Source organism: Chionomys nivalis, chromosome 23 (assembly GCF_950005125.1).
Source record: "Chionomys nivalis chromosome 23, mChiNiv1.1, whole genome shotgun sequence".
In the NCBI taxonomy this organism is placed as follows: Eukaryota; Metazoa; Chordata; class Mammalia; order Rodentia; family Cricetidae; genus Chionomys; species Chionomys nivalis.
Window position 1 is genome coordinate 1,086,025 of NC_080108.1, and position 18,845 is coordinate 1,104,869.

The 18,845-nt window shown below is 50.6% G+C and overlaps 1 protein-coding gene across 2 annotated transcripts in view; it reads right to left on the reverse strand.

The window, feature by feature from the left end:
- Map6 (microtubule associated protein 6) overlaps positions 1–18,845 on the reverse strand; it is a 62,453-nt gene that overhangs the window by 6,555 nt on the left and 37,053 nt on the right. Inside the window, exons 2-3 of one of the 2 annotated variants that reach the window (XM_057755925.1) lie at positions 11,090–11,303; positions 9,398–9,594 (exon numbers count right to left, since the gene is read on the reverse strand). In XM_057755925.1, the coding sequence (XP_057611908.1) occupies positions 9,398–9,594; positions 11,090–11,303 (411 nt within the window). The remainder of the gene's footprint in view (positions 1–9,397; positions 9,595–11,089; positions 11,304–18,845) is intronic. The other variant, XM_057755926.1, reaches the window with a different exon arrangement.

Below are 18,845 nucleotides of genomic sequence, written 5' to 3' on the forward strand. Positions count from 1 at the left end.
GCTCAAATATTATCCTCCAGCACCTTAGTGAGTGGGGAGAATTGGACACAGAGGGCAGCAGACAGACTGACACCATGGCTTTGTCTTTTCACCGCCTGCTCTGTGGGTCCCCACAGACACGCTCGTGTTCCTGGGTACAACAGTTACAAACTCAGAGATGGGAAATGCAGCCCCAGAGGGGCCTTGCCAGAGAGACTATCTTTGGAAGGCTCCTTATTCTCAGGAAGACTCCATGGAGATGGAGAGGGCTCTCCTACTCTCTCTCTGCCAGGACATGGTGGGAGCCTCTGCTTTGGTAATCTCTGTGTTGTTTGGCAACTGTTCTGCCTCTCCTGCTAGACTGTGGGCTCTGCTTTATCTTCCTTTCAGGGTATCTAGCAGAGTGTCTGGCAGACGCGGTAGGACAATAGCTGGGGGGGGGGGGTGTGTGTGACCTTTTCTCTTTGTCCTCTGATCAGCCCCAGACATACGCTCAGAACACGACATCACCACCAGTGAACAGGAACCACACCAGCCCTGCCTGGTCCTAACCCTGATTGGCCTGCGTCTTTTCAAACAGGCTCAACGTTCTCTCTAGGATCAAAGACATGACTTTGCTGGGAAGCCTTCCCTCTCTGCTCCATGAAAACACAGCCCACATAGCCAGACTAGAGGTACCTGGGGCCATCAGACCTCCTGACTCTCTGCTGGCATCTTCCTGGTCCTCACTGCCTTTAGTGCTCAGTTATGGGTCCATAGCCCTTAGTGACCCAATCCATGTCTTGGTCACTTGGGTTTGACACTCGGGACCACCACACTGCCTACCCCAGAAGGGACAGCAGTCATGTCCTCGACCCAGCTTATACCCCACAGCCAAGAACTCAGCTGCCCACTGTCCTGCATGGGGTCTCAGTCAGCTCCCACCACTCAGGGCCAAATTAGATTGGAAAGCTAGACTACAGACATGGCCTCCAGACCGAACACACCCCTGCCATATGGCCTTCCTGCTCTCCTTGCCTGCCCGGATAGGAGATCCTCTTCAGGTGAAGATTCAGCTCTATGGCTGCCTCCCCAGTGGAACTATCTCTGAGTCCCACTTCGTGCCCTTCCCAGCGGGCGATAGCGAGGCTGTAGTTGTCTCCAGAGTGGCCCTCTATGGGTGTTGATGATGCTTGCTGCTCCCCTCCCTTCCGGCTTTTCCTCCCTTCTTCCCTCCTCTAACATTCCACACATGCCTACTGAGTGTGTGGCCACTGGATATAGTTGGGAACCAGGGAGCTGCGGCGCGGGCTGGCACTCGAGAGAACTGGCATCCTAAATGAGGAGCTAAAACTAACTTGCATAAGATCAAATCCTAATGACCACGCGTATAAGACGTACATCTTCCTAGCTATGCTCGCCTCAGAATCTCTGGTCCTCTTCACCCTGATATCTCAGTTAGAGAATCTTCCATATGACACAGGCTTTGGTTTTCAAACAACGCACAGGCACCGCACCTTGGGATTGAAGAAGAAAGGAGGCTCAGAAGGGAAGTACGAGCTGCCTAGTGTTGTGCAGACAGAACAAGCAATGCCAGGACTCCATGGAGGAGCTTGCTCCTCTCTTCACACATAGAGACCCAAATACATGCATAGCATCAGAACCAGGTTTGGCTTGTGCTGCCACTGACTAGTCCTGACTGGCGCTGAAGACCTCTGCAGGTCCCAGCTCTGAGCTCCCAGCTTCATCTCCCGAGAAAGACATCTTCTAGAACAGTTCCTAGCAAGTGCCAACTCAGTGGCCCATCTTCCCAGCCCTTCCTGAATCCACCAAGCCAGATCACGCCATCCCCACGTTTACCTCCAGTTGGCAACGCACCCTTACAGAGAAAACAGCTCCAGGAAGCAGCAGCTTCCTGACCCAAGGGCACCATAAGCCCTACCTGAGCACAGTAGCCGTGAGGACACCAGTCGGGCAGAGTGCACCCATGGTGGCTCAACACATGGCAGAGCAGCTGGAATCACAGGTAGGAAGGGAGATGCTGCATCCACAAGGCTTACCCCCAGGGGCGTGCCCCCACCCTCCCCGTTTGGTTGAGAATCTGAGGCCTCCATGTGGAAGGCCACTGTAGTCCCTGAGAAGGGGACGAGAGGGGGGAAGCTGTTTACAGGAGGATGCAGTTGTTCTGCCATAGCAGGAATCCAGGCTGCATCCAAAGGTTGGACCCAGATGAGCTGCAGCGTCAACCACTGACTTCAAACCCAGGCTCATACTCAGTTGTGGGATTTTTATCATTTAATCAACCGAGTTTTCATCTCTTTATCTGAAAAGAACCTTATTATGGGCACAAGTGGTGTAAGAGCCAAATCAGTGTTTGTTCCTGTTCCTTTTCTGTGGGCTGGACCAGCTCTGCAACTTGCAAAAGCCAGAGTCTCGGGGCAGATTCCTGGTTCCCAGGGCCCTCTAGAACTGTGGGCCTCCTTCTCTCCTTGTGGGTATGAGTTTCTAAAGTCAGGATAAGTGGCTAAATTGCCCTATAAATATATTTACTCATTTATTTAAAAACCATTAAACATCTTTTCTAGATTTGATTTTCTAAGAATGGAATAAATTCCCAGTTGTACCTATAAGAAGTATTATAAAAAGCATATTTGGTCATGTTAACTCTAAGAAGGCAAGTCAAGGGCAGGGTTGATCCTCTGAATGGGTTGCCAAGAACCTAATAACCCTGTTAATGACACTTTAAACAAAAATATAACGCATAGGACCGAGGGAAGCTGCCAGACAACAGTGGCTCAGCTCTTACCTAACTCCGCACTCTTGGGAACTTACAGATCAATATTTTAGTGCTCTCTGCCCCAAGGTAAAGCAAAGGATCTTCAGCAATTAATCAAAGTCCGTTCCCGGTGTTTAGAGAGGATTGATATAAAAGAACTTATAATTGCAAGATTGGAATCTGTATGGGCGGCTTACGGAGGCACTCAGAGAGGAAGGCGTCCATGAAGGGCTGCAGAGGGTAGGACTGTGAGAGCTGTCTCCAGATAGTATGGATCTCAGTCTTGCTGTGGAGAGAGTGGCTTTCCCTCAAGTGGCTGCAGCTGTGTCTCAAAGCGGGCAGAGGGAAGTGGTAGGCAGCAAAGCAGCGGGAATCAATCTATTGCCAAAGGTGGCCCGCCTTTCCGTTCAGCTACTCACAATAAAAGGGGGCAGAGGTGAAAAGAGACCTAGCTATCAGCACTCTTCCTGGCTGCTACCACCAAGCTCTGGCACCAAACAGATTCCAGCACCGTACTATTCCTGGCCTGCCCGCCTTGCACTTCATGAATTTGGGTGCCACGTCCATTCGGAGGGTGAGCAGGGCAGACTAGTATTGCCATCACATCGCTAGCAGATGGCAGAGCTTTGATTTAAAACCGGGACGGCTCGCTCGAACTCTGAGTCACCTGGGGAGTGGAGGGAGGACACCTTTCTGTTCCGCCTGCAGGGAGTGGGACAAGGTCATCTCTCAAGATTACTCTGTGTCTGAGAGCTCCTGGTTTTATGAAATCACAAAATGTGCATGAAAATGCATAAAACGGGGGCTGGCTACATCAAGTGCCAGGGGCTGGTGACCCAAACAGAGGCCATCATAAAAATGGCTGCTCTCAGCTTTGTTGTTGCTGTGACGTGTGTGTCTCAGCCATTCCTTTCTTAAGAGCAGGGGCAGTTATCAGGCAGAATAAAGAAGCCTTGTGGAGGCGCCATGGCGAATGTGGGGCGCACAGTGATTATGGTTGCTCACCCACCCACTCACTCACTCAGAAAACACTTCAGACATCCACACATTCTCAGTGGTAGACATGGGGCAAGGACATAGATGACAGAGGAGCTGACCCTTCCCCTGGAGAAGCACAATCCAATGGGGACGGGGCAGGGCGGGGCGGGACACACACGTGTATGAGCCCATGACACAGGACATGTGATGAGTTCCGTGATGAAGATACACACAGGGGGCATCTTACCCAGCCTGGAGGGTGCAGGCAAGGCATCCTGGAGCGGTCCCCTGAGCCGAGTCTTGAAGGATGAGTTAGCCAGGTAAGAAGCAGGAGAAGGGCATTCTGGGTAGGAGGGACAGCGTGGGGAAGGCATGGAGGTGAGAAGCAGCGTGGTGACTGAGGAGCTTCCGCAGGCCGTGGGAGCCGGAGCCGATGGTTTCAAGCAGGGGGTGACATGGTCAGGCTTGCAAGCCTCAAGAACCCTCCAGCAGCACCAGCCCCGCAGCAGTGGCAACAATTTACTTTTCTGCGTACTTGAAATATCCTTGGCCCCAGCGAAGACGCCTGAGGCCGTCTGTGGAGACAGCTAAGTGTGATGCCTAGTGGGCAAGTGGCCAAAACCACTCACACGAGGACAGAGACAGACATTTCAGCTCAACTCCAGGGTCGGAAATAAAAACACCAAGGAGTGGCCTCCAGTCTGCAGTAGCAGACGCGGGATGCCTGTTTTATCTTGGCTCCTCCAATACCAAATGTGTTGCTTAGGAACGGAATATCCTCTGGATTCGTCCCACAGCTGGTAACAGGAGTGCGAAGACCTGGTCCAATTCTGATTTTCTCCAGTTTGCATCAGATCCCAATATCTAGAGAGAGTGCTGGGCAAGCTCGCTGGAGGGCTTGCGATGGCCCAGCCACAGTGCTTTAGGTGTAATTTTCCTTAAGGGTCCCACTTGTTGTTGGAACCTGATTCACCCCAGCAAGCCCTAAGCTTCCTGTTTTTCAGGCTGGGCCAACCCGGCCAGGGCCTTCCCCTCGGAGCTTCCTGCCTTCTCTGTTGTTACCTGCCTCGTGGCACTCATAGGAAGAAGGCTTTGTCTGAAGTAGAAAACGTTTGGACGCTATTCGGTCCACGGACTCCAAAGAATCCAGTAGCTGGAATTCTTTCAAAGCAGTTGTTTTTGGAGTGCCCTTGAAACCACCATGAGGTGCTGCTGGGGTCCATGGCCTTTGTGAGATGGGACTGATGCTGAGTGCAACTGCATTAAATGTATATGTATTTGAAGCAAGAACTGAAACACATTTCTAACTACCTCGGCAATGGTGGCCTGTTCTAAAACTGCATGTGTGGTTTGGCTGTTGGTTGTCTTAGAGAGTGATATGAGTAAGACGTGTAGATAGATATGTCACTGACGCGTAGACACGTCACTGACGTGTAGATACATCACTGACGTGTAGATTCATGTGCTGGGCCCTGGGCAGCAGCAGGAGCCACATGTGTGTGTGGCTGAACTGGCTCACCTGGTGGCACAGATCAAGCCTGTCAGGCCATCCTCCGGACCACCTCCTCCCTGGGGACAGTTCCTGACCCGGTCTGGTTCCAAGTGCATCTCTTCTCTCTCTGTCTGGGCTTACTCTTGGTGTCCTGATGTGTGTTTGTAATTCTCCCTTTCTCTCTTTTGCCTCCATTTGCACCTCTGCCCTTCCCTGTTCCATCTCCCAGTCCTATGTAGTCTCCCTTAACTGGGGGGAGAGATAACTGACACATATCTCTGTCTTTATTTACTGAGCAGTTTCTGTGTATCCTGCCTCAAATAAAATTGACGATGGGTAGAATGTTTTCCATCCATCTTGAAAAGAAATATATAGTGATTTAAAATATTAATACACAGATTGATTTTGACACTGCATTCCCAAGCTCAGAAGCAGGGCCACCCTGGGGCTCCTAAATAGAATGAGGAAGGACCTGTGGCTGTGGCATGGTGAGGCACAAAGCATGAATGCGGACGCATGCAGGGCATGGGTGCAACCTGGGCACGTGGAATGGAACCCCCAGTTAGTAGCCACCCTTTCTACCATGGAATTCTGCACCCTCTGGCCTTTGCACCCCGCCCCTCCACACCTTCGCTTGGGCACATCCCCTCTGTTTGGCATGCCTTGGGTGTGTTCCCTTCTGTTCACCTGATCAGCACCTACCCATCTGCAGAGTCCTTTCTCATCCATGGAACCAGCTAGAACAGACTCCTCCTTCATGCCCACTGTGATCAGAGGGCTGGTCTCAGTCTCCTGGCTCCCCTAGCCCAGCATTGAGCCTGGCACACAACAGTATCCACTCGACACTTGTTGGAGGGATCATGAGAGCAAAGCCTTTGTCTCCTGCTTTACCAGAAGGACAACAAAGTGAGCTCATGTGGTTCTCCACCGACCCCACCCCTTCCCCTCCCTGAATCTATGCCCTTGCCTTGACACCTGCCCCAGGTGCCCAGAGGACCTACATCCTGGCACCCTCCTTAGAGCCCTCCGACAAAAAAACTTCCCGCTATTTCCCACCCCCACAGGAAAACCTGTTCTCCACTCAAGCGTCCAAGTCCCCTGCTCACTGGGCCCTTGCCTTAGCCACTCTTGTGGCTGTTTTTTTAATCCTCATGTCAGGCACATGCATGACACAGTGAGCCAACCTCTGGGTGCAATCTGTGACATGACTGAATTAAACGAGCAAGCGAAGGCGTCTCTGCCATCCCTGCAAGGAGAAAAGGCCCGGAGCAGCACTGCTGCTGGCCACAGGAAGGGAAGAGTTAGACGGCAGCTTTTCGCCCCCCGTGAGGCAGTGAGTGGCGCAGGTGGTCACTGTTCCGGGGACATGGCATAAAATCGTTACACTACCTTGTTGGCCAGGGCACCTCCGGGTCCATCTTCACCTTTCCCAACATTTAGCTCTGACTGCTTGCAATTAGTATCTGAGAGGCAATCTAAAAGAGGCAAGCTGCATTATGGAGACCCCGGGAAAACTGCAGGGCACAGCTCATCTTGCACAAAGAGGCTCAGACGCCAAAGGTGTTTTCCTTTACCTATTCAGCGGGGCCTCACCAAGGAAATGCGATCGAGAAGGTGGTGTTCGTCTTTAGCATTTATTTATGACTGGAAAAAAACCTGTTGGTTTGCTTTCTGAGCAAGCACAGACCACAAGACGCCACAATCAATTGGCTATACATGAATTTTTTTTTTTGTCATTCTTTAACTAACAGCAGGAATGAAATAGCACCAAGAGAGGTGTGCACTACGTGGTACATAGACAATCTGTGGTATGCAACAAAACCCAGGCCACAAAATCATAGACACTTCCTCTCTGCCTCAGTGACCCAGCTGGATGTCCAGGAGCTGGGGCTGGAGAAGGGAAACCTGGGCACAGCTTGGGGGGGTTTCGCAGGCGGGCCACGAAAGAAAAGTCTCCGTGCCAGGCCTCTTGCCCAGGATGAGCAGGGAACAGTAGGGAAATGTACGGAATGAGGGACGGGCGTGGTCACCTGCAGAAAGGCAATGCCAAACACTGCTCGAGGAACCACAGTCAGTGTTGTCCGACGTGTTTGGGAGACAGAGCAAGACCGGCTGAGTTTGATTTGTAAACAGTAGCAATCGGAGGAAGTCTCTTGTCAGTGGAGTGAAACATTCAAGTGTCAAAGTGACTGCAAACAGTTCTCGTGGATGGGTGTGTGAAAAAGAAGGGAACACTATCCAGGTCATCTAAAGCCTCGGGCTGGGCAGGGTAAGAAATTCAGCCCCTAAGGCTCTGGGGTCCTTGTGGTCAGCTACAACAAACTACAGTGTGCACATCACCAACTCAACTCAAAGCACATGCGAGACAGCCATGCACCTGAAGTGTCGCTATAGAGACCTGTGTGCCCACCAAGCCTGGCACAGTGCCGACACAAGGTAGAACATGAACGGTGAACGGAGGATCCCCTGTGCATTGTAAACTCTGACTTACTCCATCTACAAAACACACAGCTATTCTACAGGGAAATCAGTGTGGCTAGCAGCAGATCTGGCTGCTGCCAGGGTTTGAGAGCAGCGTGCGCTGGCGGCTACAGTTGGAGCACTTCACAGAGTTCTCAGTAAACAGCAAGGTTGGCTAAGAGGTAGCCAGAAACAGTACGGAGCTTTAGGTATTTCTGGACAGGCATCGAGACCTGTGAGTCGTGGCAACGAGACTCCTCAATGTCTTCTCCCTTCTCTAGCCTCCCTCACAGTCCACGCCCTGAGACGGAAAAGACGGTGTCAGCTGATGCCATAGGCTTCTTTCTAGTCTGTTCTGTTGAATAACGAAGGCTCGCACAGCGCTGGTGAGTTAATTTACAAACGTGTCTCAACCAGCCCCAAAAGCTGCAAAGGAAACCTTCACTGTCAGCAGAGCAAAACCGAGCCGGAGCGGGAGCTCTGCCCTCCCAAACTACAAGGACCTGAAGGGACTTCTGAGGGGGACAGCCATGAGACCTTCCCTCTGAACCACTTTTACCACAAGAGAAAGCAAGCTGGGGTACACCGTCCCAGCTACTCAGAATGCTGAGCAAATAAGGACTTCCAGGACAGGAGCAATCTATAGGCCACCAGAGCATTTCTGGTGTTCCCTCACAAGTAAGGAGGGTGGGTTTCTTTCATAACCACTCCCTAATTCCTACAACACAACTCTAGGGCGCTACAGTCACACACAGGCAACACAGCAATACGGGGTACATGAGGCATAGATGCTTGCTAAGCCCTTAGCAGGGCTCACCACCCAGACTCTGGCTGGATGCTCATTGCGCTGGCCTCTCTGGGAAGTAGAGCAAGAGCTTGGGGCGGGAGGGGGCATCACTGTATTTGCTGTGGTGTCTACACACCCCACCTGCATGCCTTAGGAATGGAAAGTCACAACAAGTATGCTATGTGCCGCCTGCACACCTGACTATTCTCTGCAACACCGGCAGCATGCTGAAGGCAAACAGGGGACGTGGGCTCCCATGGCTGGGAGAGTCCTCTACAGCATCTAAAGCACCCCAAACGCCCACCCTCTGCCACTTCTGGCCAGCCCCAGCCAGTGGCCTGTTACTTGATACACTATTCAAAGCCCACCAATAGGCACGAAACACAGACACACACTCCTAACTGAGGGTTCCAGGAGAGGGTTACTTCTAGATAACAGACAGAATTCTATTTCATTGACAGTAAGGCCAAGGCTGGTTTGTTGTTCCTTTGTCTTGAACATGTTCACGAATTCTAACTGTCGAAGCCCAAGCTGAACTTGAGAAGCAACATTTGCCTAAAGTCCAAAATCCGAACTGTGGGAGGCACGGGGGGGGGGGGGATGCCTTGCACAGGCACTTCCAGCTCCGCCAGGAGCCGCACTTGGCAGCAGTTGAGACCTGGTCCAACCCAGACCCACAGGGAGTTCATAGCCAGTGCACAATGTTTCCTGGTGTCCTGGGGACCCTTGGCTGGATGCTGTGCCACCCATAGGGAGAGGCAGTGGCCTCAGTCTGTGAAACATGATTCCTCCCAGAAAAAAAAAAAAAAAAAACAGCTGCAGGGCTCCTGTGACACTCGGAACCAAGGCAGATGGGAAGTCTCTAATTAATTTTGTGGCCTTTTTTTGTTTGTTGGTTTAGATAAGGAGGGCTGGGGGAGGGGGAGGAAAGTGCAGGGACATTTACTCTTTCGCCTCAGCCAGTTTATTGTTCATCTCTTTGCTCTGCTCCTTGTCGTCAGGCTTGGTGGCACTGGGGCCCTCCGCCGTCTTTTTCTTGGCGGCTTGGCCCGATACCGCCTGCTTGTCTTTGGCCTTCCTCAGGGGCTTATGGCTCGTTGAGGTCTTTTTTGGTTTGGAACTCTGAACACTAGGTTTCTCTACCTGCATGGGGAGACAGACAGACAGAACACACGTATAGAAACACAAAGAGGGGGGAGTGGGAGAGAGGTTTAGAGAAAGACATCGAAGCGTTAGCAACAGAATAACGATAGTGACAGGCAGAGTGAGGGCAGGGTTTCCACGACGTCTGGGCACCTGGTTTCTGTCGTCTGAATCTGTAGGCATCCTGTAGCAACGCCGTCACCTGTCTGTCATTCTCCCCCAGAGCAGGCCAGGTGGTGGGCTAGATAGCGGTTACAGAATCTATTGCCCCTCCTCATTGGAAGGCTGTGCCTCACTCCCTCGCCTCAGGCCTGGGCATGTGGCGCTGTAGTCAGTGCAAGACACTGAGCATCTCAAGGAGGGGATACTCGATCATGTGGGGGCCCTAGACTGAAGGGGGCAGGAAAGCAGAGGTACTCGATCATGTGGGCCCAGACTGAAGGGGGCAGGTATGCATTCATAGAGATGAACCATAGTTGATCCCGGGGGTGTTGAGTGCATCGGAACAACTGAGTGCCAGCCAGGCAATAGGCACTACCAGCCATGTGCTTATCTCTGGTTGGATCTTGCCAGCTTCCCCAGGGCAGTCACTCCAGTCTCCAGGCCCCTTCTCTGGATCTTGCCTCTCATTCTGAAGACATAGTCTTGCCTTTTCTTTCTCAGAAAACTCTGGAGTAACTGGGCTTGCTGGGTCAGTATGTTAAACCTTGCTGACCATCCCTAATTTCCCCAATAGCCTCTCCTCACTCACTAGGAATCTTCTCTCCTTCAACGCTAACCTATATCCTGGAGCCCATTTCATCTGTGGATGGACAGAGCTATTGATGGGTTTCCCAGGCTGGGCCATCACTAACTGATTTGCTTGGATTGGGGCTTCTCCTGTTATCGAACTCATACTGAGATGAAATTAGGTAGAGCAGTGTTAGCATAAAAACAAACAAACCCCAAATCCTCATTCAGAAACCGCTACTTCAGTAATGAATAACCAGGAACATCTCTTGCACTCAGTGTGTTGTGACACACTTGGCACTCTGTTGGGCGGCGCTCATCGCAGAAGGATGACAGAAGGATGTTTCAGAGACTGGGAGGGAAGGACCTTTCCAGGGTTGGAGCAGGGTGGAGAAGGAGCTGCAGGGCCAATGCCAGCTGCAAAACAGGCCAGATAAGGAGCTGCAACCCTGGGCCAGCTGCTCAGAGGCTAGAGCAGGACTCCTTTAGAACAAGGGGATTTGGCACCCAGGTGAGATTTTTCCGCTGTTTTTATCTTGCATTTCTCAAATACAGAATCTGCTGAGCCAAATGTTAAGCTACTTTTATGTAAGGCTCCTTTCTAATGTGCCCTTTGAATTTAACTGAGGTACCTGTTGAAGATGGCCCTGGGCCACGAGCTGAGGAAGAAAGGCATGATTCATCAGCAGCTCCGGGGGAGGGGCTAGCTAGAGCTTCCCTCCCCCTATTCTGCTTCCCCTGGGCTGTTCAGTAAGAGCTGTCTCACCTTCGGGGATTCCTTGAAAGGCTCACTGTAGAGGCTTCGTATTCTTCTGCGCTCCATGGCCTTGTTATCAGCGGCAGTGGGCTTACTGGCCTCCCCTTTGAACTGGGCGCTGTAGCTGGTCTCGTGAACCATCTTGTCGTCTGGGGGTTTGTACTGGGGCTTGGCTTTGATCGGTTTCACAGGCTTGATGTCTGTCCATGCTCTGAATTCGTTCCTGTGAGTCAAAGAAAGCATCAGTGATGAGAAACATCACAGGGCAGAGAAATGTCCCCACCCCGGCCACACACGAATCTGGCTCCTGATCCACGCCTGCGGCTCTCGCCGGCACCGCTGTCGCCACGAAGACCAACAGATTTCCTTCTCCCAGGTGTGGGTCTCAGAGGAAGAGCTCAGGATCCTTCCCAGGCCCAGACTCCGGGGACCCAGGACAGTTAGTTTCACCTTCAGGTCTTATACGCCCAGTCTCTAAAGAGGGATGAGACACCCTGCCCCGTCCGTGCTTTGGGAGCTCAGTGAGCATGGGATGCCTCATATGCGAGGCTAAAGAGCTTCGGACTCGGTGGAGACCGGTGCCCTGCAGCCTTGCAGCAAATACCAAGGCCCCCTTGCCGCTTGCTGTGTGGTGGTGGAGATCAGCCCAGGGCCTGAGTATGAGAGGCAGGAGCCTCCAGCCCTTCTCTCCCCGCTTCTCACGGTGAGGAACCTTTGCTGTCCAGACTCTTCAGGGTGACCCCTCCCGTGCTTGCTTCTTATGGTGCCAGACCAGGAGCAACCTGGTCACTTTGGACGGGAATCTCAGTGATGTGCTCAGCGATGTGTCTTGGTGCAGACCACATCCCCACATCATTCGGAGAATAGCCAGGACTTGTGCTGGCTGTGTGTGGTTAGGATGGCCACCATATGGGTACAAATGGCTATTATTCTGTCCCTTTTTGACACGTCCATCTCCTCCCACGAGTGTTTCTACTCTCGCAACCTCATGGTTTCCTCTCATCTGACTTTATTGTTTTCGTGGTTCTGGCACTGAACCTAAGGCCTCGAGTGTGCTAGGCAGGCAGGCGCTCTCTAGCTCAACTATATTCCCAGCCCTCTTCTTAATTTTATCTCATTATATTGCCCAAGATTTGAATTTACTGTTGCTCAAGCTGGCTGTGAACTATCCTACCCCTGCCTCCTCACAGTAGCTGAGGTGACAGACCTGCACCATTCGTCCTGGCTACTTGGCTCTTTCTAATCTGCCATAAGAATGGAAAGTAGGTGACCCACGAAGTTCAAAACTGTAGGTGCTGAAGGCCCAAACAATCCCCCACTTTGAGGGCAGAAGCATCTGGGCAGCAGCTCTGGGGCTCAAGAGGCCTTAGTCTGTTGTCCCTTGGAGCTTGCGGGTGTTATAGACAAATGTGCTTGGAAGAAGGGTTTAGTGTGGACAGTTGTGGAGCTGTGTTGGTCCAAGGCCCCTCTCACCCTCTGTGATTCCTTTCCTTAGGTCTCAGAGATGAGAACTGCAAACATGGAGGCCAGGGGACCACACACAGCGCTGTATGATGGAGCCCGGTGTGCTGGAGGCCAGGGGACCACACACAGCGCTGTACGTGAAGCCCTGTGCGCTCATTTAGCTTCACCTATACCCTCCTGCTTTGGGCCTTTGTTTTCTCGTTTGTAAGATGAGAGTATCTGGCTAGACTAGGTCCTGATGAGCTCCGACCTCCCTGTTCATTACTGGAGCCACTTTCCATCTGCTCTCTGAATTTCTCTAGATAATCGGCTCCTCTGTGGAGAGACCAGTGTCTCTGGGAGACCCTTGTCAGAGCTCCAGGCCCACTGTTCTGGTGCAGCCTGGGCCTTCATCTGGACATCTCGAGGGCTCCTCCAGCTCAGCATTGCCGCACCGAGGTTCTCCGGTCTTCCCGCCATTTCCCTTCTCTTGGACTCCCACCCAAATCGTTCATTCACTCAGATATTTTTTGCCCAGTGCCTGGGGAGATACTGAACACTGCAGAACTCAGACAAGTAAAAACAGATGCTGAACTTAAGCGCGTTAGGCAGAGGAATTTGAGGTTACTACAGGGCAAGATGGAGCCCTGAAAGAGGAGGGAGTAGGAGCATGGTGGAGCTCCTGCTCCAGCCTGGAAGCAAGGGAGGTATCTGGACCAGAGTCAGAGAGGGATGGAGCTGGCCATCAACTCCATCAGGAGGATGGGAGGGAGAGGAGGGAGCAGGGAGCAGCTCCAGGAAGATTGCACGGCTCACCCAGGTGTTTCTACTATAACAATCATGGAGAGCCTGCTGGCCATGCTAGGCTGAAGCTCTTCTCTGTAACACAACTTTGCCCGGAGTTTCAAGCCAACAATGTAGCCAGATTTATTCTGGAAAAGAACTGAGGCAGAGATGTGGGTGAGAGACAGTGGAGAGAAATGGCTACTGACAGCCCGGCAGGAGACAGCGGCAAACCAGAAAGGAATATAGAGACTGATCCAGAGAGAGGCGGGCGCGGGGACAGAGAAGGGACCCTGGGTCAGGGGCACAAATGAACATGGGTGGTGGGAGGAGACCAGGAGATGCCAGGAGTCTGGCGTATGGGTGGTTGTGTCCTCGTGTAGATGGGGAAATGAGGAGAGGAAGATAAGGAATGACAGATGGGAGCTTCCTGTTCCTTCAGTGGCACCCCAGCCCCTGGGAGTCAAGGGTCTTTGGGGGTCTCTGTCTCTTCCCTCACCACCTGCCTTAGTTTCACCCGGGTCCTCATGACCTGACTCCCACGTCAGCGTGGCGCTCCGTGCAGGTCAGTGCTGTTGGTCCAGGGTAGTGTGGAAGATTCTAGAGACTCCTCCCCCTCAGACAGAGCCCTGCCTGCTAGACAGACCTAGGATACAGGCCTGGATCTCCTGCTATCGACGTGGTAAGATCCAGCCTCCTCAGCCACGAAGCTTCCAGAACCAGGTCTCAGGGACATGAGCACAGCCCCTAAGCGCTGTTTCTCTGTCCCTCCAAGAGGGTCCTGGAAGCATTCTGTTTCCTCACAGATCCTGTGGCTGGGGAGTCTCTTGTATCAAGCTTGGGAAGCGGCCCTTTGAGAGAAGCTAGGTCACCCCCAATCTTTAACACCCTTGGTACATCAGTTGAGCTTTTAAGAGAGCATCCTGTATCAGACCTAGCTGTAGCTCTAAGCCTAAACTCCATTTCCTACGACCACTACTGAGCTCTCTTTAAACTTCTCTTCTAATGAGGCTCTTTGTGCTGGGAAGATTTACTGAGAAGAGGTCAGGCCAGGCCCCCAACTCTAATCACAGAGACAGTTTGCGAACTTGGGGGCAAGTTTCCTGGGCTTTGGGCGGCTGCTAGGTACATTCAGAGCATCCACTAAAGTGTGACTTCTGGGTTTGATCTGGTTTTCAGACACATACAGAAGTCTGCCTTCACCTCCTGTCTAGACTTATGCCCCCCGCCTGCCCTCAGCACAGCCTTTCCCTGGACCAATAGATCACAGCATTGGAGTCCTGATGCCCCTCCCTGCTGCTGACTGGCTTGGTACACGTCACAGGTTAAGTCTTCCTCAGTTCTGTAGTCTGGGACTGAACAGTTGTAGACAACCACACAGGTTGTCAAGGGAAAGCTGTCACCTGCAAGCCAAGCTAAACACACAGACACTACTACTGAGCCTGAGCTAGAACAGAGAGGGGGATCTTCAGAAAGAAGTCCATAGGCTTGGTGTAATGGTGCCTTTAATGAGCACAATGGAGGCAGAGGTGGCCAGATCCACGAGTTCAGGGCCACCCTGGTCTATATAGTGAGTTCAAGGACAGCCGAGGCTACTAGTGAGAACCTGTCTCAGGAAGAAAGAAAGAGGAGGGAAAAGGGGAGGAGGCATAGTCCTCCCAACTCTAGTTCTCCGGCCATTTGTGAAGACTGGCTCAATGCAGGCTGGTTCCTGTCAGAATCAGAAAGCCTGTGGTGGATAATTAGATAATAAATACATTTGGTTTTCATTAAAGTTGTTTATTTAAGAAAAATTATTTCCGGTGGTTTGTGTTCCAGGCTTGAGATCAGCATTCTTATCAGATGGGGAAATGAAAACAGTCACAATTAGATACATATTCAGCCATTGTTACATTTCTGACCTCTGCTTCGGGAGCAGGCTTACCGCTGAGCAAGTTTCCAGTCAGACTGCACAAAGCAGCCTTCAGCCACCAGCTGATGAACTGAGCCTCCGATGCTGAGCCCACTCTAAACAGATGTGCGTTCTCTTAGTGAAGCCCTGTCCCTCTAAGCACATTGGCTGTACTGACTCAAGGGCAGAGACTGAAGGAGCAATTACAGAGAGACAGACTACAGACAGCTGTGAGAGCCCTGCCACCGGGGTCCCAAAAGGGGTGGGGTGGGGCAGCTCCTGGGGCACGGGGAGAAAGTGTGATCTGTGACAGAACAGGATAGAAGCCACTGTTTTGTTTCCAGTTTAAACAGAACTGACAATTAGAGTAACAATGAAAGAGGATTGTATAAGAAACAAGTTCTCCTGCTGTGATGGAAAGCGACTGTTCCTCAGGATGGTGGGGACTTGGAATAATGGATTGCTGCCAATTACATCATGTAAAACTTTTGTTTCTCTCCCCACAGGCCTCAGATTTATTTATTATGTATCTAAATCCTCGGGAAATCAAATTTTGTCCCCCAGCCTCTGCACAATAAAATTTTCAACATTTCCCAGTTGCTTTATTCAGGAAGGAGACCGTACTTAACCCGTAATGGTCCCAAATCTTCCTACAGATTTTCATAAGTCATTTATGTTGCCATGGAAACATAGCAAGGCTCTGTTCAGAAGTCTTGTCTGCATTTGCTAAATGAACATGTCCTCCTTGAAAGGAAGCAGCTCGGTCATGAACCCTGGCACAGGCAGCAGGGAGACACTGTCAGCTGCCAAGCTATCGTCAGGAGGTGGTTCAGAAAGCAGGATTTGTAGATTAAAAGGAAGAGGACGACTCTGGGCCCGGGTTGGAGTAGCTTGGAGAGCCTTTGTTCTTTAGAGGGAAAGGAAGATTGATTCCTGCAGAAACAGCTGGGTCAGAGGGGAGTTTCCGGACCTGAGCCTGGGAGCATGCTGGCATGCATCTCTCAGGGCTTCTGTGTGAGCGGCAGAAGGGAGGTGTGGCCAGGGAATGCCAGCACTCGGATCACTGAGGATTTCTCTTATCCCCTAACATCTAACAAACTCATTACGCCATTTGAGTAGAATGACTTAGTAGTACTCTACACAAGGAAAGGATTCTTTCTCTCTCTCTCTCTCTCTCTCTCTCTCTCTCTCTCTCTCTCTCTCTCCTCTCTCTCTCTCTCTCTCTCTCTCTCTCAAAATTATCTCATGCATGGAAGGATCTGGCATGCGTAACAGCTGGAATAGGTAACTGAAAATGGAAACTGGGAATGAGTTCAATTCCTCAGGGATCTAACAAGAAGCTGCTAGAAGAATGAAATTTAGCAAGGTTCCTGGAAATCACACGATGTGCAACAGCCAGTATTCTCACATGCTGCACCCGTAATACACAACAGTAACAATTGCAGAGAGAAACAAAAGAGCTGTTATAAATAGATTCAATATTGGTAAGATGATGATCACCTAGAGATTGGTCTATAAATTAAAGTGACCATTATCAATATCCTAGCAGAGTTCCTTGTAGAAAATGACAAGCTGATTTTAATGTGTGTGTGTATATATATTATAAACAATATGAAAAGAAATTGACAAAAACAATTTTGAGGATTTATGACACCTGATTTCAAACCTTAGACTGCTATGGCAGACAAATGTGTTGCGCACATGAGGCAGCCTCTTGGGCGTATGAATGGGGACGGGGAAGGAGAGCGCAGACGTGGGTCTTTGCAGACTGCAGTGTGCTGAAGCTGACCTGCGTGGTCCTATGGAGCTGGCAGAGTCTCAGGGCCTGGGTGGACTGACTGCTAAATGATCGGTAACTCTCAGCCACTTGAGACCATTCACATCAGGAAAGCGGCCAACAACACCCCTGGGGCCCTTCCTTTGTTCCGAGTAGTTTGGTAAGCATTTCTGTGAAACCTCCGGCTTATAGATGTGGCTTACAGGTTTGCTCTGGACAGAAGCTCTAAGGCAATTCAGAGAGAAAAGGTCTCAGCAAACAATGTTGGGAAAGCTGGATGTCCAAATGAAAGGAACACGAATCTCGCCTACTCACTCACTCATGTTGTACACAGCAATGAATTAGAAATGGACTATTCGTCAAAAAACAACAAAACAAATCTCAGAATCATCAATCTCTAAGAAAAAAAACCAACCAAACAAACAACTAAACAAACAAAATAGAAGAAAATCTTTGTGACCTCAGAGAAGGCAAATATTTCCTAGGTAGGACACAAAAATAAAAAAAGGTTGGGGAGAAAGCTAAATTCAAATTAATCACAAACACTTTAAAAAGCCAGGTGGTCAGTGGTGGTGGCACACACCTTTAATCTCAGCACTCAGGAGGCAGAGGCAGGAGGATCTCTGTGAGTTCAAGGTCAACCTAGTCTACAAGAGCTAGTTCCAGGACAGCCAGTGCTACACAAAGAAACCCTGTTGAGAGCTTCTTGTTTCAACTCCTAATACCCACACGGTGGCTTACAACCATCCATAATCCTGGTTCCAGAGGCTCCAACATGCACACACGTGGCGAACATACATGAATGCAGGCAAAACATTGATACACATAAAATAAAAGTAAATCTTTTTTTAAAAGGCATTTGTGGTAATGGCACAGCCCCATAATCTAGTACCAAAAGCACGAGTGGTCCCAGGTCAGCGGGAACACCATAGTAAGACTCTATTTCAAAAACACAACAAAGAGTAAAACAAAACAAAGACTTCAAATCAGTAAATGATGAAGCACAAGGAAGCTTTTATGGCTTAATTTCTTTCTCTTTCTCGGTTTTTCTTTCTACACAGCAATTCCACTTCTGCTAAGTTTTCGGTCTCCTGCTCACTCTGAGAGAAGTAACGGACATGCTCAGTGCTGTCAGCAGCTGAGGAGACGCGTTGTGAGGGTCTGAGAAGGGAGAAGCGAGGGAGTTCAAGAGAGAGACACTGAGTTGAATCATCCTCCAAGTGAGAGATTTATTAACATCACAGGGCAGTACTCAGAGAGTCTTAAACAGAGCATCTACTTAATGTTTTCAGGGAAAAGGGGAGGCCTTATACCATGAGGAGGCAGGTTTAGTAAACACGTGACCTACTATACTATATGGTCAAGGTGGGGAACTGGGATATCAAGACTTAGGTTACATGACAGGGGCCACTCTTTCTCTGAGTGGGGGATGCATGATTCATTGGCATGACGGTAGTCAGTCTCAGACTTCTAGGTGGCAGGTGTCTGTGCATGAACGCAAGCAAGCTGAGTGTGCTCTTGCCTTATTTGAAGTCCTATCCACTGGGGCCTGTATAACTTGAAGGCTCAGGTTCTCGAACTTTTCTAGCCTTTTTGTCTATATCTAAGAGAATCAGAAAGGTGATGCTATAGAAGAGAAGATGAGGTGCCTAAGGGATTGGTGGGCGTTGGAATCAGTCCAGCTACTTCCTGCTGAACTGGGGCGCTGTTGGGTTTGGAGATCCCCATCTCAGGGCCTTTGGGTCAGAAGCTGTTTTCTGTGTTTCTGCATCAGGAGGGCACTTTCCACTTGTAAAACCATCTGGAGTTGGGATTTGTTGACTTCTGGAAGATATGAACTGTAAAAGTTTATCGAGAAGAGGGGGAGCTGA